Source organism: Protopterus annectens, chromosome 12.part0, assembly GCF_019279795.1.
Source record: "Protopterus annectens isolate FY-2018-M chromosome 12.part0, PAN1.0, whole genome shotgun sequence".
NCBI classification, from domain to species: Eukaryota; Metazoa; Chordata; order Ceratodontiformes; family Protopteridae; genus Protopterus; species Protopterus annectens.
This window is the reverse complement of record NC_056746.1, coordinates 2630112-2653750: the sequence shown is the minus strand read 5'-3', so window position 1 is coordinate 2653750 and position 23639 is coordinate 2630112. Positions and strand designations below refer to the sequence as shown.

Here is a 23639-nt window from a genome sequence, read left to right as displayed (position 1 = left end):
TCTTTGGTTCCAGTTTCCACTCGTGTGGGTCCATTGGATTTCTGGTTAGTTCGTCTGCTAGTGTATTTAGTTTTCTTGGCAGGAATTGAGCCTGTAGATGCACTTGGTAGCTCAAGGCTGTGTTCCACAGAGCCATGGCTAGTCTGCAGAGGGGGTAGGAATGGGTACCCGCCATGCTTGTTCATGTACCACATAACAGTGGTGGTGTCCATCTTTACCATTAATTGTCCTGGAAGAATGTGGTCCTTGAAGGCAGTCAGAGCATTCTGTACAGCTAACATTTCTTTTTGATTGATATGCAGGTGCATTTAACTTGGGTTTTATTTGCCCTGAATGCACTTCCCTGCCATGTGAGCCCCATATGCATAGTCTGATGCGTTTGTTGTTAGGGGTTTGGGCGGCAGGGGGTAGAGTGAATGGAAGTCCCTTGCTTTGGTGGCAGGCCCCTGCCCAAAGGAATTCTAACCATAGGCAAGGGTATGATGGGAATCATTGCTTCTAGATTCTGAGAATGTTGACACCACAGGCTTTTTAGATAACATTGTAGTTTCCTCATATGCAGTCTTGCATATGGAATTAGTAGAATGCATGAGGCCATGAACCCCAAGGCTTGCAGTATTTGCCTTGCAGATAGCAGGGATTTTGTGGCCACTAGTTTGAAGTAAGTTGTCAAATGCATTTGTTTCTCTGGCGTGAGGAAAGCCATCTGGGAAGTTGTGTTAAAGCTTGCTCCCAGGAATATAATTTGTTGACAGGGCACCAGCTGTGATTTCTTTTCGTTTATGGTGTACCTCAGACAAGTTAGCACCTTTTGCACAAATGCCAGATGATTCAAAAGTATGCCCAGGCTTTCTGCCTGAATTAGACAATCATCCAGGTACGGGTATATTTGAATAGTTCTTTGCCTGCAAAATGCAATGACTAGAGCTAGACACTTTGCGAATACCCTGGGTGCAGTAAATCAGCCAAAGGGCAGTACAGAGAACCGATAGTGCATGCAGCCTGCTTTGAAGCATAGGTATCTTCTGCAAAATTCCCTGATTGGGATGTGCAGGTAGGCTTCCTTTTAAATCCAGTGTTGCCAACCAGGCAGCTTTGCCTATCATGGGAACTGGTGAAGAGTTAGCATCTTGAAATTTGGAATCAACAAAAAGGTGTTTGGGATAGAAAGGTCCAGGATAGGGCACCAGGAGTTGTCTTTTCAGGGTACCAGGAAAAGTCTAGAGTAGAAACCTTGTCCCTTTTCCTCTTCTGGTACAGACTTAATAGCCTCTAATCTTGAGAGAGTACTTGCATTTGAACCTCTGCCCACTGATTTGGGGGTAGATCTGGCCAACCGTTTGCGGTTGGTAACATGTGGAAGTGAAATCTGTATCCTTGGGAAACTGTTTAAAATCCATTTGTCCTGGGTAATGAGTTCCCAGTTTTTTGCTTGCAGAGCAATCTTTCCCCCTAAAGGAGCAGTCAGTTGAGAAATGCTTGCAAGCTTTAAAGTTAAGTCATTGAGACAAGCTTACCATGGGGGGGGGGGGATCTTGCTACTCCCTGAGTTGGAAGTGGAGCCCCTCTGCTTAGTCCTGTGCGTACCCTGGGACTGAGGCCTGGTTGCTCTGCTGGTTCGGGGTTTGACGTGAGAAGGCCTGGAAGAGGCAGGAAAGGACCAATTTTTTGAGGGCCAATGCCTACTAAATCTTGGAGGCTGCACTTGTAAGAAATCTTTAACAGTTTGCATAGATTTAGCTTTTTCCTCCACCTTAAGAACTACTTCTGCTTTGTTGCCAAACAGGTGGTCCTGACTTAAGGGAGCATCCAGCAATTTAGTTTCAACATGATCTGGCAAAGATTGCTCCTTAAGCCAAGCATGCCTTCCAAGTACAAACCCGGTGACAGCAACCCAACAAGATGCCTCTAGTGAATCAAAACCACACTGCAAAGTATGTTTCTCAATCTGTTCAGCAGAATGCATTAAATCCTGTAAATCCTTATTTTCAGCACAATCAGGCAACATCATTTTCTGTTTAAGCAATCCAATAATATGCTGTTGACACCAACATATGAAACTGGCAATTTAAGGCAATTTAAGGCACTGATGGCCAAGGTTGCAGAGCTGTATACCACCTTCTTAACCCATCTATCCAGTGCCCTGGAATCTCTATCAGAGGGGGTAGGATTTTTGGCAGTAGTAGCCTTAATGCCCTTGGGTCCCTGGGAAATGGTCTCAGGATTTGCAGTAAGATTTATAAAAAGAAACTTGTGAGAAACAGGAACCCTGTAATATCTATCGGGTTTTCTGGGAGCAGGAAGTAGAGAGTCAGGGGCCAAGCTAGACTCCGAAAAGGCATTAACAATGTCCAGTACAGGAGGGACAGCTAAAGGCCTGTGTTGTGGTAGGAGTAAGAAATCTCTAAGCCTGTTTTTAGAATCAGAGTAATCCTGGCTTTCCGAGTGAAAATGCTCCCTAAGAGTATGCAAGGTTTCACCAAAAGAAAAATCTTCTGGGGGAGAAGCAGAGGGAATAGCGTCCTCTGCATCAGAATCCTCATAAGTTGTTAAGTGTAAATCCTGGTCATCAGGAGAAACAGAAATTTCAGAATCCTGGTCAGAAGTATAAGCAAATTCAGTCCTAGGTCTCTTAGTAGGGGAAGTTTGACTTACCCTGATTAAAGATCTTCAGCCATTCTTATGTTTTTAGGCACAGAAGGCCTGACCATGTGGTCTGGTCTTCAGTTTCCTAGGCATGGTTCAAGTTTTAGGCCTTGAGGAAGATGGCGTCTGTTTAATATGCAAGTCAGTAGGCCTGAATACACACTCAGAAGCCGGTGCCTGCACAGCGGCTCCGGACCCATCCAAGGTAGAGATATCCGCAGGTTCCACAGTTGAAGCATCTCGCAGAGTACTCTATTCCGAATGGGTCTCAGTAGAGACCTGCAAATCTGAAGTAGCAGGTATCAGGGGCTGTGAAAGCGCCTCACTGATTACCAGCTAACTGGCGACGAGCTTAGGAGAAGTGTCGTCGGCAGCTTTAGACCTAGGCGACCTATCTTTGCGTTTTTTCGGAATGTCGGTAGTCGGGTGGCTTACCAAAGACATATCTGGATAATTAAACAGAGTACCAAAATATTTAGAAGCGAAAATATACTGACGAACAGTTCATGGTTTAAATAAATAAAACCGACAGCGAAGTACGTCATGGTCAGGGCCTAGGCAAGGAATACAGTACGAATTAAAATCTTTATGATGCATTTGCTTTCCACAAGAAATACAATTACTGAATTTTACTGACATTGGTTTAGAGCAAGAAAGTTTCCCCAACAGGGTACTTGGCTTTAGTTGAAGACTTCAGTTCTGAAACTTGAAAACAAAAATTTCAGGAGTTGGCCAATTGGCACTTGCTTCTGCTTCGGGCACCGCACGGCAAGAAAGACTGATGTAATGGCGTCGGCTGCATGCTTTATACCCCTGACTACCTGAGGTCACAGAAGATGAGACAGCAACCGACGCAGGACCCAAGACTGATAACCAGGCACACTGAGGGCTACTGCAAGCAGATAAAAAGACCAACAAACATGTGAATTATCCTTAACAGTTGTGTGCATTATTCTCTTGTAACTTTCCTTTAAGTAACTTCACATACATGTTACGCTGTTCTTTCACTTATGTTCTAAAGTGTGCTCTGAGCACACGTCAAGGCTGAAAAGAGTCAAGTTCACCAGCCCACCTACTCAGTTAACATGTATGTGTATGTATGAGTAATTCATATACAGCATTATGAGAAACAAGCTGACAGTTTCAGATGGTGAGCAGCTCAAATCTGAAGTAGATGGATCTAATCATTTCCGATTACAACTACAGGTGATTCCATCTACATTTACCTTGAGCAAATGTAGCTCTGCTCAAAATGTACATTACAGAATAAATGCTGACTTTCTCCATGAGGGACAAGAAAAAAAAATTCACACAGTCCTGTTCTAATCACTATAGTGGCTGCTGAACATTATGATTCGCTGGAGTATGGGTCAAAACATCCAAAATAATAACTTACAACTTATCTTCAGTAAATTTGTCGTCAGTGGCTAAACCTGAACACCTACATATCAAAATGGAAAGTTTCTACATGATTAAGTTACAGTTCTTACTATCACCATGTACAGCTTCATAATCAAGACAATATTTTATTATGATCCAACTCTTATAGCATATCTTGCTATTTCAACCACCATGCAAGTCCAGAGTAAAACTAATTTTATTGCATCGAAGTAAAATCTATACGTACCCCAATTAGAGAGTTCTTCGCATTCCCAACTGTAGTAAGGGCACTTAAATCAAACACAATTATGAACTCTGCATTCTCTACTCTGAAAGTAAGACTCTTAAAAGCATCATGCTGAATTTCTGGGCATGCTTCTGGAAGTTGCAAGCATAAAAGCAGGCTGTTTACAGCACAAGTCATTTCTCCAAGAATCAATCTATAGGCAGTCTCCAAGACAGGTATGTTCTTCAAACTCAGAACAGCCTGGTACACGGCATGGGCTGCTGCAACAACCTAGAGGTGGAAGAGAGGATTTTGTTTTTGAAGTTTAGACATTGTAAATGCTGATGAAAAAGGATAAGACAGTCAATGGGGAAAATTGCAATGCAATACAAATATAGTGGCAAATTTTCTAGCAAAGTTTTAACAAACTGAAATCAGATATCCTTAAGAGGCAACTTATATGATTATTTAAATGAACTGACGTACTACCATAGCAGATCACCTTACCTCCTTTTCCCTGTGGAAACGTACTGAAAGCAATTTTGAATCTGGTAAAAATAGCTTTTCCACAAATGCTGCGGGCAATTTGGTACTTAACTGTTCAACAATCTGGGAAAAAAGTGCATAGAAAAGTGAGGCACTTATTCAGTAACATGTCAAAGCACAAACCTGCAAGGAGGAAGCTGTCATTCAGTTCACTTATAAACTACACACAAGTGATGCAGTTAATGATCAATAATACCTTGCAAACATTAGAAAATTATAAAGCACTCGACCATGCAAACTGGAAAAAAAAAGGACACCAAAAGAACTCGGACTTAGGCAGAAGCAAAGCTGAATATCAATATTTAACACTTATTGGTCATCTATTCTAGACAGACACTTCAAAGTAAAACCTGCCAACTTTTTTTTACTTTTAGTACTGCTTTCCACACCAATGATGGATCATTTTATGGTTATATTCCTGAAATTTTCTCTGCCACGATTCACAAAGAAAATGTCTATTTTCATTTTTTTTTTTTCTAGGCTGACAAACTGCAAATGTATCTGAAAGATTTTAATGGTGCGTTCTTATGAAATGCCATACCAATCCTACTAATTTCTAGGAAAAAGTGATCATGGTAGTTTAGTGTTATAGTAAAATATGCATATTTTACATATGCTGACAGGCATGTACATATCTAAGCTTCTGTTTATTTTCCCCAAAAGCTATTAGCATATGCAAAACGTACCGAAAATGTGATGACAGAGGGCCTTGTCCTAAAAATGTCAGTTTCTTAAAGCAGTACAGATTTGAAGGCAAGGGTGGAATTCAGGTCAGAATAGCCTTTGTAAATAAACAAGATGCAACAGTCAGCTGAAAGTGTGTGAGACTATTATTTACTCTCTGCTAACAGGATGGGTGGACTGGTCCAAAACCCAATTTCAGTCATGATACTGATTACAGAGATTTGATACAAATAGATAATCACATTCTTACAGATACTGTACACAGGTTACAAAGTTTAATTTCTCCATGTATACATTTTCAATGGTAACAGAAAGAGTTAATGTGAGCATTAGTTAGAATACTGAACACAGTAGTTGTATAGCTTGAAGCCCAAGGAACTATGGGGGAGCCTAGCCTAAATACCTAGTTCCCCCAAAACACTGTATGGATAAGTGCCTTGCTCAAGCTCACAAAAAAGGCAAAATAGGGTTGAGGTAATCCAACACAGGAACCACTGCTCTCAGCCTCAAACCTGAACCCAACCGCCACTGTTACAAATCCTTAATACCTGCATCAGAATATGCTACAGTACAACTCGGTTTTAAGCAGCAAATTAAAAACAGCTAACAGGATAAACATACAAGATGGCTTACACATCATTAAGACTGTTTAGCTCAGACTCTGTATAAGTTTACACACTCGAGACAGAGAAACTTCAGTCCATGAGCAGTCTACATTCTTAAAATGGCAGACAGTGAAGAGCTAACTGTGTTTAACTAGTAGAGTATGCAAGTGACTTCAGGAACCGGATGTGTACTATATAGTAGTCAAGAAAGCAGTTACATGTATAGGTATTTTTACATGCTGTAATTTTTTTTCTGAAGAGGTTATATTCAGTGATTTTCCTGATTTCCTTTGGGAGGATGCTCCAGTTAGCTGACATACCTCTGCTGAAGCATTTTTCACCAGATGCTAGTCTTAAAGGGGGTCTGGCTAAAGTGACAACCTTACTGTCTACTTTAGAGTGCACAATGAAGAACTTAATGTATTTTTTTATTTTAGGGAGAGAGTAAAGCTACTGTTAAGGATTTTAAACTTATGGATTATGAGGAGGTTGGCCTCTGCAGGGAGAGACCAGAGTGCTCTAGTTAGGGTGATAAGTTAATAAACCTACTTACTGCATTTAAAGCTGTCTGTACTTTGCTGGTGTTGTAGGAGTACAGAGTTGTTAAATGGTACTGCATATTCCAGCAGATGTACAAATACATTTTTATGAGGACTTTTCTGGCTTCATTAGTGAAATTGGTTAGTGATGGTAGTAGCATGCCTCAAGCTGAGCTATAACCATTGAGATGACTAAGTCACTGTACTTTCAGTTGTCGCCACAATAAGACAAAGAAGCTTTCAGATACTGGCATGATTTCAGATCTGAAGTGTATGTGCTTCTACAAAAGTGACATTTTTACTCTATCTGAATTTGGTGGTAGTGCTGCAAAAAAAAATACACTTGCACTGTACTATAGTCTAATGGCTTTCACTTGCAACTGCATTTCAACAGATTTTTTTTATATATTGGCAAGGAAAGTGAGTTTCTTTCAAGATTTTCAAGTGTGTGTTTGCACAACTTAAACTGTTTTGAGTAATAAATACTGATACTTGTTACAAACTGCAGAACTGAAAAGTTAGTCTGCACGGTCTGCCTATGAATTCAGCATATGCAAACCATGACCACAATTTTTTTGTTGGGGGGGGGGGGGTGTTGATGGCTGGCTCTCTATTTAAGTAATGACTTCAAGCAAGGACAATAGCTCAAGTGTTTTTGTGACTTATGTAGCAGTGACTCTTGCCATTTTAACACCTCAGATTAGCTGCCCCCTCAAAGTGCTGAATTCACAAACAAACTGAAGTGTGTTTAAAACTCCTTTATCTTAAATTTATATCAAAATCAGTGGTATTCTGTGGTAGTTAATGAATGGGTGCATACACCCAAATCTCACCTAGCATAAGGAATGAAGATGGGTTTCCTCTCACTTTCACAGCAGAGAAAAAGTCAATAATGGTAACTTGGATACAGTTAACATTTTGAGTACACACAGCTTTGCAGCTGCCTTCATTAATGAAAGGTTTTGCAGCTGTAGTCACTAATTGTTGCCAGAGTGCTTGTTCTGGCATTGTCATGCTGCAGTTTCTGTTCTAGCCCTAAGTGGCTATGATCTCGGAGAAAAAACACAGCCATTTCCATTTACCATGTACAGCAGAGAAACGGGCACATGGGTATAGCAGGGAAATGTGTAAATGCACAATGAATGTGGCTCAAAAATATCTGAACTATTTTAAAAGGAGAAAGCAGTGACAGGAAAGCTGCCTCCCCCAACTGAGTATCAGAAGAGAATGCCCATCACAGCCACAAAGCCAGAAGGGTTAAGAGTCAACTATAACAATGCAGTCCTTGCCAAGTCCTATTTTCATATATTTCTTTGGTGCCAATAGCTGCTAGCAATGTTCTCAAAATGACTGGGACTGACAGACTCAACATTCAGCTTTGTCAGCCTGCACATCATCTTTAGAGAAGGAAAAGAACATTTGCACTTAAACATGTAAAATACAGCCTTGCTTTGGTAGACTGCAGTAACTGCATTGCCACAGTGCATGTCTGTGCGGTAATAGATTATTTGATCCCATGTGGCACCACATGGCACCACAGGAGTAAGCAGTACTAAGTACCTTACCATTCAGCTTTCCATACCAACCCTAGGAAAAATTTAAGATAAGGTAAACACATTCCATTTGTTTTTTGTCCCCTTGAAATAGAATATATCAACTTGTTTACTTTATGCTGCCCTTCTTGTTGCCACTGTGGACAAAGCTCTCTCCACTGCCTCCAAGGCTGAACCCCACCCCGCCAAAGAAGGAAGGGAGCAGAGAACCGAAAGTGACTGCCTCTAAACCGTGTTCACTCCCCAATCAGACGAGAATGCCACCAAGACAGAAGCCAGGGCCAAACTGTACTGTGTGAACGCTCCAAGACATGGAAAGCTCCAAAAAACAGGAGTCAACAGGATAGATACGGCCCCAGGTGATCTCCAGATCCAACAAAGCGGAAGAACTCCGAAAAATAACCAGTTCCGATTGGAAAGATCTCCAGAATTGATGCAGTTGGCACCAGATGGCTCGGAGCCGACATCTCTAAAACCTCAGAGATCAGAGGAGGAGTAGTCAAGCGGGTAAAAGCGGAATCAGTTCAGACACCCAAAGAGGTCAAAGCAGACAGGAGTCCTTTAAATCTTCTTGCCCACAGAATTGTATTAACTAGTCGCTCCTCATCAATCTCAGACTTTTGGCAGAATGGATCGAGTCCTGAGAAGGTGATTTAGGTCTTCGTAAAAAGACATCAGGAAATTCGCCAGCAAAGGGGTCAACAGATGGCTAAAGTACAGTTGTGTACACTTACCATAAATGTTGATGTTAGAGTGTATTCACTGTTGCAGTCATCACATTTGGGTTATCTGCCTGCAGGTAGCCCTCAGCTTGCATGAATACCAGAGTCTTGGGATTTCTGCATTGGATGCTGTCGCTTCTTCCATGACATCAGGTTGTCAGGGCTACAAAACATGCAGCTGATGCCATTACATCAGTTTTTCTTGCCCCAGATGTCAGGTGCCCCCAAAACAGGAAGCAATTACATGGTATGGAACATCCCCAGCAAAAACCAAATACACATGATATAAGATATGCCAAACAAAAAAGATAGGTAGAAGTAAAGAGAAGTCAGGGGGCTGGAGGGAGGGTAACCACGTCTGCAACAGTGACCACACGATCTACATTTATGGTAAGTGTACACAAATGTACTATGCTCTTCGTCTTTCACTGTTGCAGTCATCAAACAATAAAAAATTGAAAAACAAACTGAAAAACAATGAAGCACTGTGTCGGAAGGTAAACCAGGAATGAACGACCAATTAGAATAATTACAATAGCATATCCTAGGCCCCCTAAACTTCAAGCACAGAAAAGTTTTAATAACGCTAACATAGATGAACACGAAAGAGTTTATGAATATGTTAACAGTCAAGAAACATATAATCATAATTATCCTGAGCGAAGAAGATCTGAGAGACTTAAAAATAGAGGCAATGTTCCTTTTTCAAGTAGTCAACAAAGCAGCGGGGTTTCAAGGAGCGAGACCCAAAACTAAACAATGGAGGACTTTAATATGGAACACAATGGATTGATTAGCAGTGACACATTCAAATCAAATATTAATGCTTGTACCGTGGTGTTTAACAGTAAACAAGATTTTAAAAGTGTACAATTTTTCAAATGTAGCTTGTACTAGTGAAACAGCTGACTTACTGGCAAAAGGAATGACCTTTGTGCCTTCTGCTTATAGTAATTTCACTAATACTATTTTAGATTTAAAGTTGTATCTTGGGAAAATTAATTTAAAAGTATTGTACCAGACTAACATAATTAGAGAGACAAATGTTCAGTATTAGTAGCATTTATAACCCACCCTCCACCCTAAACTGGTAGCATATGAGAAGATCTGCGAAATAGACATTAAAAATGTGAAAAAATATCATTATGGAAGAAAGGAAGAGAATAACTTTAGTACAACAGAGCAGCAGACCTGGACTCAAATAAGAAAGTAAAAAATATGTATAATGAAACCGGACAAGGGAGGGGGCAGTGAGCATGGATATTCAAGATTATAATAGAAGGTTAAATAATAATTTAAATACTGACACACATTTGAAAGTGTCAATGAATTAAATTAATGGAGCATATAAAACAATCTATATGCAGTTAAATGACATGTTCATAGATGTATCAGTATAGAATTGTACAATTATTTGAATGCATCACCTGCTAGAGTCCCTGTGTTGTTTGGAACCCCTAAAGTGCATAAATCTATTTCTAATATACCTATGTGTCCCTTAGTAGATGGAAGGGACTATTACATCAGTGATCGCAAAGTATATAGACTTTGAATTTAAAAATATTCTTAAAAATCAAGAGCAAATTTGTAAGGATTCCTGGTCATTTCTACAAAATATGAATAACAGAATAGAACAGTAACGACATATTGGTCACAATTGATGTATGTGATCTTTAAACAGTTATCCCACAAGAAATAGGTTTAGAATGGACCAGTGAAATGCTACAAGACAATCACATACAAGACAAAATTAATTTATTAATGGAGTTATTAGAAATAGTTTTGAATTGTATATATTTTTTTTTTAGTAATGAATATCATTTACAGACAAAAGGCATTGCGATGGGCTCCCCATGTGGGGGGGGGGGGGGAGCTTATGCTAATATAACTATGGCCTATTGGGAGAAGAAAATTTTTTTAATAGTAGACTTAATAGATTTATTAAATCATACTTCAGGTTTCAGGATGACATTAGCATTATTTGGCAAGGAACACAAGACATATTGGAAGAATTCCTGTTATATATAGGTCAAACTACAACTTTTTTTAAGTTCACATGGAATATTAGTAAAGATTATATGGAATATTTAGACATTAAACTTAAAGACTACAAAGAATATAGATACATAGCTCGTATATATAGGAAACAGACATATTCCAATAGTTTATTACATTATAGCAGCTCACATCCTGAACACCAAAAAAAGTCTGTTGTAAAAGGACAGTTAGAGCTGCATGTATTATTACTAAAGAGCAACATTTTTTGGAAGAATGTTCTAATTTAAGATCTATGTTCTTTGCTAGATCATACCCTAGCATTTTTTTAAATAACATTATGGAGGAAGCAGTAAACAAAAGAGAGGGAGGTTATTTTAAACCTATTTTAGATAAAAAAGACTTTAATATGCAAATTGAAAATTGTAGCATAGAAGGAGAAAAAGAAAAGTGTTGCATCCCAAATAATTGAGAGTACAAACCAAGATAAGAGTAATAAATTCTCAGAGGCACTGGTAATCACATATAGTAAAGAAGCTAATATTTTAAGATGGATTTGAGAAAAATTGGAGCGTACTAAATCAGAAAGAAGAGTTAAGGAATATAGTAGGCGATAAGCCACAGTGTATAAAAGAGGGAGAAATTTGAAAGATTTGTTAAAATACAATGATTTGCATAGGAATGTTAAAATGCCAGGTATGAAAAAATGTGGGTTAGATGGTGCTACAAAACAGAAGTTGGCACTGAGTTTTTAGTAAGAAATAGAACATATCAAATACACGGTAAATATAATTGTGAATCAAAAGCTGTAGTTTATTTAAGCAAGTGTAAATCATGCTTAGCCTATTATATAGGGAAAACCGAAAGAAAATGGTCTCCGCGTATATATGAACATGAATATGCAATAAAAAACTTAATATGAATAATGCTTTAGCAAAACACATTAATAGTCATCCAGACCATTCATTTACTTATACCTCCATAGATAAAGTTATAACCGATGACAAAAAAAGCATGGAATGTACTTTTAGAAATTAAAGAATTAAAATGGCAAGTAAGGTTGCAAGCAGACACTTGGCCAGATATTAACGAGCGTAGCTCTATAGCACCTTTACTCAAATTAAAAGCGCTTAAAAAAAATAATTTGTCACCATTAAAGAAAGGTTAAAAGAAAGATAGAAGTTGTTAAAGTTGATTATTCATAAGTTGCTGTATTAATGAGAGGTGGAGAGATGAAATGTAGTATACAAGAGATATATACATGCACGTTTTTTAGAATCTTAGAAAATATATACATTTCTTATAGTGAATTGATATTTGATTATAGTGTATTTAAGGGTTAAGTTAATTATATTAGGTTAATTTATATAAAATAGATGTATATAAGTGTTATATTTGCATTTTAAGTATTTTATATAACTATATATACATGTTTATAGTAGGTAGGCTGCTGAGGGCAATAGGGACATAATACTTTTTATTTTTTAATTGTTGATGTTAGTGAATGTGGTGTTTGCAATATGTATTGTTTGATTTGGAAAGTAATTAGATAAAGGAAATGACATGATGACAATTACTTGAAAGTTTAAAATGAACAGAATGTGTTGGATCTTTGTCTGATGAAGTATAATTTTATTATATGAAAGCGCTCAATACGTAATTTGTAACTTGTGGAATAAACAATTATTCTAGTCGGTCGTTCGTTCCTGATTTACCTTCCGACACTGTTGCAGTCATCACATTTGGGTGGATTCCTAAAGCTAAGGAAGGGTGGAGGTAGTTAAGAAGCATTAAGGCTGGCAATCAGGCCCTGTAAGACTGCTGTGGGAAATCCAGCTCTGGATTTAGAAATAAAAAGTTAAGTGGTAATGCTCGTTGAAAGTGTCTACAGAGCTCCAGGTTGCAGCTTCCAGGATGGCCCTGGTAAGGACTCCCCCCTGAGGAATGCTGCAGAGGTTGACATGGCCCTAGTGGAATCTGTTCTGATCCCTTGTGGGGTAGGTTTTCCCATGGTGTTTGTAGCAGAAATGGATGCAGTGTGCTATCCATTTATAAATGGTTTGCTTTGAAATGGCCTTGCCCTCTGCCCCTGCAGTAAAGCTGACTATCAGCTGGTTAGACTTTCTGAAAGGCTCAGTCCTACCCAGATAGAATCTGAGCTGCCTGTGCATATCCAGGGAGTGCAGGATCCTTTCCCCTTTATTCTGAGAATTAGTGAAAAAAGTTGGAAAATGACTGGATTGGTTTAAAGCCACACTACATAGGACATTGGGCATGAATGATGGGTTAGCCCTGAGGGAAACCCTGTCCACATGGAAGATAATGAAGGGTTCCACGGCCATAAGGGTCTGCAATTTAGACCCTCTTCTTGCTGAAGTGATGGCTAAAAGTAAAGCTATTTTCCAAGAGAGGAATTTTAACTCTGCTGAGGCAGCAGGTTCAAAGGGTGGAAGTTAAGGTCCAGGCAGGAGTGGGAGCTCTCCTGGGCAGTCTTAAATTTGTGGCTCATTTCAGGAGCTGTTTGACCAGATAATGAGAGAAAAGGGTTGGCTCACTATTATAATTATCTGAGATGGCAGAGGCATGAATCTTAATGGAAGAGAAGGGTAGGCGATTGTGGAGTATTTCTGTTAAGTAATCTAGTATATAAGGTAAGCTGGACACAGTTGTGTCCATTCCCTGAGACCGGCTCCAGGAGCAGTATCTTTTCCACTTTTCCGAATAGGATTTTCTAGTACTAGGCCTCCTTGCCTCATGAATGACATCCAGCACCTGCTTACTGAGAGAGTTGCTGCTGAAGAATTCAAGGGATGAGCCAGGCTGCAAGGTTCAGGGTCTGTAGCAGAGTGTGCAAAATCCGGCCCTCCTGCTGGGACAGCAGGGAAGGGGTCTGAGGCAGGTGCCATGGTGGCACTACTGTCAGACTGCGCTAGAGAGGATACCACTGCTGGCGTGGCCAGTCTGTTGCAATCAGGATTGTCCTTGGCCTGTCCTGTTTGCTCTTTAGTAGAACCTTCGAGAGGAGGAGTGGGGGGGGGAGGCATAGATTGAGAGGATTTCCCAGGTAAAGGACAGGGCATCCACTTTCCAAGCTTGGCTGAGGGGAGTTCTGGTGCAGCATTTGCTCAATTGATAGCTCTGAGGGGAAGCAAAGAGGCCCAACCTCTGGTGCCCCCCCATCTTTTCCTTAAAAGCTTGAATATTTTGGGTTCCAGTATCCATTAGTGTAGGTCCATGAGAATTCTGCTTAAGTCATCTGCCAGTGAATTTAGTCTGCCTAGCAGGAATTGAGCTTGCAGGTGCACTTGGTTGCACAAGGCTGTGTTCCACAGAGCCATGGCTAATCTGCAGAGTGGGTAGGAATGGATTCCCCCCTGCTTGTTTATGTACCACAACTGTGTTGTCTGTCTTTACCAATAGTTGTCCTGAAAGAATAAGGCCTTTGAAGGCTGTCGGAGCATTCTGTACAGCTGACATTTCTTTTTGATTGATATGCAGGTGCATTTGCTTTGGGCTCCATTTGCATTGAATGCATTGCCCTGTCATGCGAGCCCCTCATGCATAGTCTGATGAGTCTATTAGGGTTTGGGCGGCAGGGGGTTGGGTGAAAGGGAGTCCCTTTGTTGTGGTAGCAGGCCTCTGCCCACCAAAGGAACTCTGTCCTTAGGCAAGGAATGGTAGGAATTATTTCCAGGTCCTGAGGATGTTGACACCAGAGACCAGATGCCATTAAAGTTTCCTCATATGCAGTCTTGCATACGGAATTAGTAGAATGCAGGAGGCCATGAACCTTAGGGCTTGCAGCATTTTTCTTGCAGACAGCTGGGTTTTGGTGGCCAGTAGATTGAAGCAGTTTGTCAAATACATTTGTTTTTCTGGAGTCAGGAATGCCATCTGGGAAGTTGTGTTCAAGCTTGCGCCCAGGAATACATTCTGTTGGTTGGGTACCATCTCTGATTTCTCTTCATTGATGGTGTACCCCAGTGAAGTTAGAAGTCTCTTTACAAATGTCATGCGTTGTATTCAGCAATTCCTGACTGTCCACCTAAATCAGGCAATCATCCAAGTATGGGTAAAATTTGAATCATTCTCTGCCTCCAATGGCTGGAGCTAGGCATTTTGTGAATACCCTGGGCACAGTAGACAAGCCAAAGGGAAGTGCAGAGAACTGATAATGCATAGAGCCTGCTCTGAAATGTACGTATTTCCTGCAAGATTTCCCTATGGGGATGTGCAGTTAAGCTTCTTTTAAGTCTAGGGTTGCTAACAAGGAGTCCTTGGCTAGCATAGGAAGCAGGTGTTGGAGAGTAAGCATTTTGAATTTTGGAACCACCAGAAAGGTGTTGAGAATAGACAGATCCAGGATAGGACGCCATGAGTTTTCTTTTCTGGGTACCAGAAACAGTGTGGAATAAAAGCCTTGTCCCCTTTGTTCTGCTGGGACAGGTTGAATAGCCATGATACTGAGAAGAGAAAGTACTTGCTTTTGGGCATCTGCCCACTAGTTTGGGGGGAAGTCTGGCCATCTGCTTGGGGTTGGGAGTGAGTGGAAGTGGAATCTGTATCCCTGCTAAACAATGTTTAAAACCCATCTGTCCTGGGTAATGTACTTCCAGTTTCTGGCATGCAGGGCAAGTTTCCCTCCTAAAGGTGCAAGTACTTGGGCAAGGCTTGGAAGGGTTAAGGATAAGTCATTGTGAGATTTTTACCATAGGATGGCAGCTTACTACTCCGTTTTGGACGTGGGTGCACTCCATTGCTTCTATCTGTGCATACCCTGAGACTGCAGTCTTGGTGGTCTGCTGCCCCCCTGGGTTTGGACTGAGGTGGTCTGGGAGGGACTGGAAAAGACCAATTTTTGAAGGCCATAGCCTACTGAATCTAGGTGGCTGAACCTGTAAGAAATATTTAACAGTTTGCATAGATATAGCTTTTTCCTCCATCCTTTTGAAGACTTCTTCAGCTTTACTGCCAAATAGATGCTCTTGGTTTAATGGTGCATCTCGTATTTGCTTTGACATGGTCTGGCAAGTTTTGTTCCTTAAGCCAAGCATGCCTTTTAAGAACAGACCCAGTGACAGCAGCCCTGCAAGATGCTTCTAAGGCAACAAAACCACACTGCAGAGTATGTTTACCGACTTGGTTAGCAGAATGCATCAACTCTTGTAAATCTTTACGTTCTGCACAATCCGGTATCACCATCATTTTCTGTTTAGTTTCATAATATGTTGCTGATACTTTAACATATGAAACTGGTAATGTAAAGCCCTGATGGCAAGAGTAGCAGAGGTGTATACCTTCTTACCCCATCTGTCTAAAGCCCTAAAATCCCTGTCTGAAGGGGTAGGATTTTTGGCCGTTGTAGCCTTAATGCCTTTAGGTCCCTGGGAAATTGTCTCTGGATCTGCAGCAGGATTCTTAGAGAGGAATTTGTGGGAGTCAGGTACTCTACAGTACCTGTCAGGTTTCTTGGGAGTTGGAGGCAAAGTATCAGTAGTAAGGCTGGATTCCAAGAAGACATCTACAATTTCCAAAACTGGAGGGATAGCTAGAGGCCTGTGCTGAGGCAAGTTTAAAAATTCCCAGAGTCTCTTTTTGGACCAAGTAGTCCTGGCTCTCCCAGTGGAAATGTTCTCCAAGGATATGCAGGGTTTCACCAAAAGAAAAATCTTCTTGTGGGGAAGCAGAGGGAATGGAATCCTCTGCATCAGAATCCTCATAGGCAGATAAGGGTATGTCCTGATAATCAGAAGGGTCAGAGTTAAGACTCCTGATCAGAAGAATTAGAAGGAAAATCAGTTCTTTGTCTTTTTGATGGGGAAGGCTGACTTCCCCTAATTTAAGTAATAAGGTCTTCAGCCATTCCAAGCATTTGTTTTTGTGGCATGTGGGCCTGAGAATGCACTTTGGTCATCTGTTTCCTAGGCGTAGTGCACACTTTAGGCCTGAGAAATTTGGTATTTTTGGTCTGAAACAAAGTTGTTGGTTTAATATGAAAATCTTAAGGCCTGAATACACCCTCAAAAGCCGGTGCTTGCACTGCGGCTCCAGACCCATCCAAGGTGCAGACATCCGCAGCTTCCATAGTCGAAGAAGCATCTCGCGGCATACCAGACTCAGAATGGGTCTCAGAAGAGGCCTGCAAATCTGTAAAAGTGGGTATCAGGGGCTGCAAAAGAGCCTGAGTACTGGCAGACTGGCAACTAGCTTAACGGTAGCGTTGTTGGCAGTTTTGGACCTATGCGGTCTGTCTCTGTCTTTATCCTTATGTTTCTTCGGAAGACCAGTAGTCAGATGGCTTATCAAAGCCATTTTGGAATACAGAGCTCAAGAGCACATGAATTTAGAGACAAAAATAGCCCGATGACGAATAGTTTGTGCATTGAAAGTACAGTTGTGTACACTTACCATAAATGTAGATGTTAGAGTGCATTCACTGTTGCAGTCACTACATTTGGGTAATCTGCTGGCAGGTTGCCCTCAGTAGGCCTGAATTCCAAAGTCTTGGGTCCTGCATCGGTTGCTGTCTTCTCTTCCATGATGTCAGGTCGTCAGGGGTATAAAGACATTGCAGCCAACACCATTTTCTTTAGTTTTTCTTGCCCCTGATGTCAGGTGCCCCCAAAAAGTATATATAGACGGATATATATATATATATATATATATATATATATATATATATATATATACACACACACACACACACACACACACGCATCAATATAAACTACCTTCATCTACAAGCTAATGCACCACATAGGTTGTAGAAGATAGACAAGGAAAGATAAACTGTAGAATGACAGGGGGATGGCGGGTAGGTAATCTGGACTACAACAGTGAATACACTAACATCTACATTTATGTTAAGTGTGCACATCAGTACAATGTTCTTCATGTTTCACTGTTGCAGTCATTACATTTGGGTAGAATCCCAAAGCTATGGTTGGGAGGCTGGAGCTAAACAACATAAGGTACAGCTATAAGGCCCTGCAGCACTGCAGTGACAAAACCTGTCCTGGACTTACAGTAGAGAAGCAAATGGTAATGCTTTGTAAAGGCGTGAACAGAACTCAAAGTAGCAGCCTCTAGAATGTCTTTGGTTGGTACTCCTCTGAGAAAAGCTACTGAAGTAGCTGCAGCCCTGGTGGAATGAAAGCTAATGCCCTTGGGCACAGGTTTGCCATGGTGTAAGTAGCAGAAATGGATGCAGTGGCTTATCCACCTTGAAACTGTCTGCGTTGAAATAGCCTCTCCTTCTGATCCTGCAGCATATGACACTAGTAATTGCTCAGTTTTTCTTACAGCTTTAGTCCTGCTCAAGTACAATCTTAGCTGTCTGTGTACATCCAAGGAATGTAGACTTCTCTCCCCTTTGTTCTGCGGATTTGGATAAAATGTTGGCAGATGAATTGTTTGGTTAAAAACCACACTGGAAACCACTTTAGGCATAAAAGTAGGATTTGCCCTCAGACACCCTGTCTGGGTAAAAAATGATAAAAGGCTCCACAGCCATGAGGGCCTGTAGCTCTAAGACTTCTTTCTGAAGTAATTGCTAGTAGCAGAGCTGTCTTCCACGATAAGAACTTAATATCAGCTGTAGCAGCTGGTTCAAATGGAGGCAGGGTGAGCTTTTCCAACACATAATTGTGGTGCCATGAAAGTAGTGGTGATCTTCTAGGAGGCCTTAAATTTTTGGCTCCTCTAAGATACTGCTTTAGTAAAGGATGAGAATAGATTGGTGGCTCTGTATTGTTATGAGCTGAAATGGCAGAGGCATGGATTTTGATTGATGAGAAAGATAGGCCTTTGTCAAGCATCTCAGTTAAGCATGGTTATATCTAAGGAATATGTGGTTCTGCTGTATCAGTTCATTGGACCAGGATTTCATGGATGAATGTAATCATTTGAGGTCAATGTTTTTTAGGAGCGGTTACCCAGTAGACTGAGTGTCTACTGAAAAGTTAAAATACAAGAGAGAACAGGGGTTGTATAAACCCATTTTGCCCATTGGTTTACAAAGTGTTATAATAAGTGACAGAGAATTACAACAAAAAGTATGGAATTTAAGTTTAATAACACCCTAGAGTAGTAATGCAAGGGAAATGATGCCAATTTTGAACAAAAACTGGGAAATAATTAGGAGAGATCCTCACCTTTCTTACAAGGTCAAAAGCAAACCCCGGATTATTTACAAGAGGGGGACTAATTTAAAGAAATTACAACATAAAAAAACACCCCATAGTGGAAGTGTGGCATGTACAAATGCGAAATGTGTAACTACTGTAAATATATGAATACAGGACAAGACATTGAAGTTATACATATCAGTTTTAAAATCAAATTGAAGTACACTTGTCAGTCCAAGTTTGTGGTTTATGTAGCTCATTGTCAATGCTGTGCAGCGTTTTACATGGGTAAAACGGATAGAAGGTTAAAAGAACGAGTGTACGAACATTTATATAAAATAAAGACCCTTAATAGAGAAAATGCACTGGCTAGACACTATTTCCTATCCACAACATTCATTTTTGTTCAAAGCAATTGATTCAGTTGTTGATGATAGTCCGGGAGGGGGGGGGTGCTTACACTTTTACTTGAGCAACTTGAGTTAAGTTGGCAAATACGCACTGGGGCAATGATTTACCCGGGTTTGAATGACAACATCTTTAAACAGTATACTGAAGTTGAAAAATCTTAAACGTTAATGTGTGTATGCATTTTTATAAAATGCGTTCATATTTGTGATATTTGACCTCTTTTGACGGACACGTAAGTTTCTGACTTCTTAGTTAGCTAATATATTTTGAGAGTTAACACAATAATTTGAGATATAGTATTGTTAGTATATGTATGCTTGTATATATTTTCTATTACCATTACAGGTAAAAATTCTGAAGGAAGGGAAGGGTTGAGATGTTCTAAAAAAATTGTCATCATATTTGTTTTTAAAAAATGTTTTAAGTAGCAATAATGTGGATGTGCCTTTAAGACACAAAATTTTAATTAGAAGTGTCATGTGACCAAATGGGTGTGTACACATGGTTTGTGTTGAAGTTTGTTCAGTTTCTGATTAAGTCTTGCCACATGTGCAAGACTAAAAGCGCTTCATTAAACTGAAAGAATTCAACTGAGAGAATTTGCTTTGGTGTTTCCAAGCTGTCTGTTTTTCGCTAGTTTGTCTTTCTTTGGTTCCTGTCTGTTGGTACCAGTTCATTGCGCTTGATTCCAAGCACAGAATCTCTTCCATTTGTCAGCATAATATTTTCTAGTATACTGTGATGTTGTCCTGGATTAAATAAGTCCTTGAAGGATTGTCAGGGTGCTTTGAAAGTACAGTTTTGTACCTACCATAAATGTAGATGTCCGATAGATATGCAACTGCAGTCATAACATATGGGTTGTCCTGCCTCAGGCAGCCCTCGGTCGGCCAGATTCCAAAGTCTGGGTCTGGCATCGGCTGGTGTCGCCTCCTCTCCGACGTCAGAACGGCTGGAGTATAAAGGCATCGGCTGACGCCATCTTCTTCAGTGTTTCTTGCCCCAGATGCCAGGTGCCCTCCTAGGAAGGCTAAATTTGGTGAATGGATAAAGAATTCCAGACATGCACAACAGTAATAAACAGATACACCATAGAGATACCCCCAGCTAATAGGAATAGGGGTAGTGGACCCATAAAAAAGGTTGCAGAGGGGTAGGAGGGTGGGAGAATCCGACTGCAGTTGCATATCTATCGGACATCTACATTTATGGTAGGTACAAAACTGTACTATGTCCTTCAAGAATGCAACTGCAGTCATAACATATGGGTTGAATACCATAGCCAAGCTGGGGGTGGTTGGAACTAAGAAAGTGATGGTGTAGCTAAAATGCCCTGCAGGACTGCCGAAGCAAAGCCTGCTCGGGATCTGGAGTATAAAGGCAGGTTGTAGTGCTTGGTAAATGTATGCACGGAGCTCCATGTAGCAGCCTCTAGAATGTCCTTTGTAGCCACTTCCCTTAGGAAAGCTGTGGATGTGGCTATAGCTCTGGTGGAGTTTGGCCTAATATTGGCTGGCACACTTTTTCCATGAAAGGAATAGCAGAATCTGATGCAGTGTCCAATCCATTTGGAAATTGTTTGCTTGGAGATTGCTTTTCCCTGTACTCCAGCAGCATAGGCTACAAGCAGTTGGTCAGACTTTCTGGTGGCCTTAGTTCTGTCCAAGTAGTAGCATAGTTGCCTGTGTATGTCCAAAGTATGCAGCAGTGCTTCCCCCCTGTTTTGAGGATTGGGGAAGAAAGTAGGCAGGTGAATGGCTTGATTTAGAGACACCCTGGAAATTACTTTTGGCATGAATGAAGGATTGGTTCTTAGAGAGACTCTGTCCTGATGAAAAATGAGAAAAGGAGGTACTGCCATGAGTGCCTGTATCTTCGATACTCTTCTTGCTGATGTGATTGCCAATAGGAAAACCATTTTCCATGAGAGAAATTGCATTTCTGAAGTTGCTGCTGGTTCAAAGGGAGGAAGAGTTAATTTTTCCAAAATGAAGTTGAGGTCCCATGCAGGTACTGGCGGTTTCCTGGGAGGTTTGATATTCTTTATCCCCCTTAGGAACAGTCTTAGCAAAGGATGTGAAAACGCAGGTGGATCACAATTGTATTTTGCTGAGATTGCTGAGGCATGAATCTTTATGGAAGAATATGAGAGACCAGTATGAAACATTTCTGCCAAGTATTCCATTATCTGAGGTATACTCAATACTGCTGTATCCTGACCCCTACTAGCATTCCAGATTATGAATCTCTTCCACTTTGCTGAATAGGTTTTTCTGGTGGAAGGTCTGCGTGCTTCCAGTAAGATCTCTTGAACTTTTTTGGAAAGAGAGATAGGAAGGAGTTATGGTAACCTCTAGGCTGTCAGATGCAATGTTTTCAGGTTTTGATGAACCGTCCTGTAATTGTGTTGTTAGAAGCAGAGGCCACGGTTTGGTCAGAGTTATGTTCAACAGCAATGGGTACCAGTGCTGCCTTGGCCAGTCTGGAGCTATCAAAATGCCTGTTGGTTGTTCTTCTTTGATCTTCAGTATCACCTTGGTCAGAAGTGGTAGAGGAGGAAATGCATAAATTGTTAGGGACTTCCAGCTGAAGGAGAGAGCATCAGTTTTCCAGGCTAGAGGATGGTGGGTCCTTGTACAGAACTTTTCCAGGTGATGATTCATGTGAGAAGCAAAGAGATCTATGTCCGGTCTTCCCCATGTCCTTATTTGTGAGAAAATGTGAGGATGCAGCATCCATTCGTGTGGATCCAAGAAATTTCTGCTCAGCTTGTCCGCCAGTACATTGTCCTTGCCTGGCACAAACTGGGATTGCAGATGTATCTTCAGACTTGGGGATTTTTCCCAGAGAATCATTGTTAGTCTGCATAGGGGATAAGAATGAGTGCCTCCCTGCTTGTTTATATACCACATAACAGTGGTGTTGTCTGTCCTTATTAGCAAATGTCCTTGTTGAAGTGATTTTTCGAAAGTCTCGATTGCATGTATCACTGCCAACATCTCTTTTTGGTTCATGTGCAATTGCCTTTCCCTTGGTGTCCATTGGCCTTGAATGCATCTGCCCCTCCATGTGCGCCCCCCATCCATGGTCTGAGGCATCTGTTGTAATCGTTTGACCTGCTTGAGGTTTGTTGAAAGACATGCCTTTGTTTAACTGACTTGCTTGAGCCCACCACAAAAATTCTCTTTGCAGACATGGAATGAGTGGGATTACGTCCTCTAGGCTTTGGCTGTGTTGGGACCATAAGCTTTTTAAGTACCATTGCAGCTTTCTCATATGAAGTCTTGCTAAAGGTATCAGGAGAATGCAAGATGCCATGAACCCCAGGGCCTGCAGGATTTTCCTTGCAGTCAGCTGGGAGAGCTTTGCTAGGCCTTTGAAGTACTCTGGTAACTGCTGTTGTTTTTCCTCTGAGATAAGCCATCTGTGTTTTTGTGTCCAGTTTGGCTCCTAGGAAAATAATCTGTTGGGATGGCAGAAGTCTTGATTTCTGAATGTTGACTGTGTATCCCAAGGCCTGTAGTAATTGAATGACATAGTCCAAGTTTGCTATCAAGGTTTGCTTGTTGTCTGCTTGTATGAGGCAGTCGTCCAGGTAAGGGTATATTTGAATCCCCTGGAGTCTGCAGTGTGCCACTACTGATGCCAGGCATTTCGTGAACACTCTGGGCGCAGTAGATAAGCCAAACGGCAATGCTGAGAATTGATAATGCTCTGTCCCTGCAAGAAATCTGAGGTATCTTCTGCAGCTTTGTCTGATTGGGACATGCAGGTATGCCTCCTTGAGGTCCAGAGTGACCAGCCAAGACCCCTTGCCCAGCATGGGAAGGAGTTGCTGCAACGTCAGCATTTTGAACTTTGGCACAAGGAGATAAGTATTTAGAGTAGACAAGTCCAGTATAGGTCTCCATTTGTTTTCCTTTCTTGGAACAAGGAACAGTCTTGAATAAAATCCTTGGCCTTGTTCCTGTGGAGGAACCTTTTCTATTGCTTTTATATTTAACAGCTTTGAAACTTGAATGAGTGCCTCTGCCCTTTGATGAAGTGGCAGGTTTGGCATGCCTTGTCTTATTGGTAAAGTATGGAAGTGGAATCTGTAAACCTTTGTCTATTGAATCCAGTTGTCCTTGGTTAAGATATGCCAGTTTTTTGAGAATAAGGATAATTTTCCGCCCAAAGGAGCTTCTCTTTGAGTCTTTGTACACG

The 23639-nt window shown here is 40.9% G+C and overlaps 1 protein-coding gene across 1 annotated transcript in view; it reads right to left on the bottom strand.

Moving 5' to 3' along the window:
• Positions 1-23639, bottom strand: part of LOC122817306 (serine/threonine-protein kinase SMG1-like) — a gene marked incomplete in the record, with an annotated part of 2898779 nt that overhangs the window by 2569622 nt on the left and 305518 nt on the right. The window contains 2 exon segments of the mRNA XM_044090530.1: positions 4274-4543; positions 4760-4861. Coding sequence (XP_043946465.1) covers positions 4274-4543; positions 4760-4861 — 372 coding nt within the window.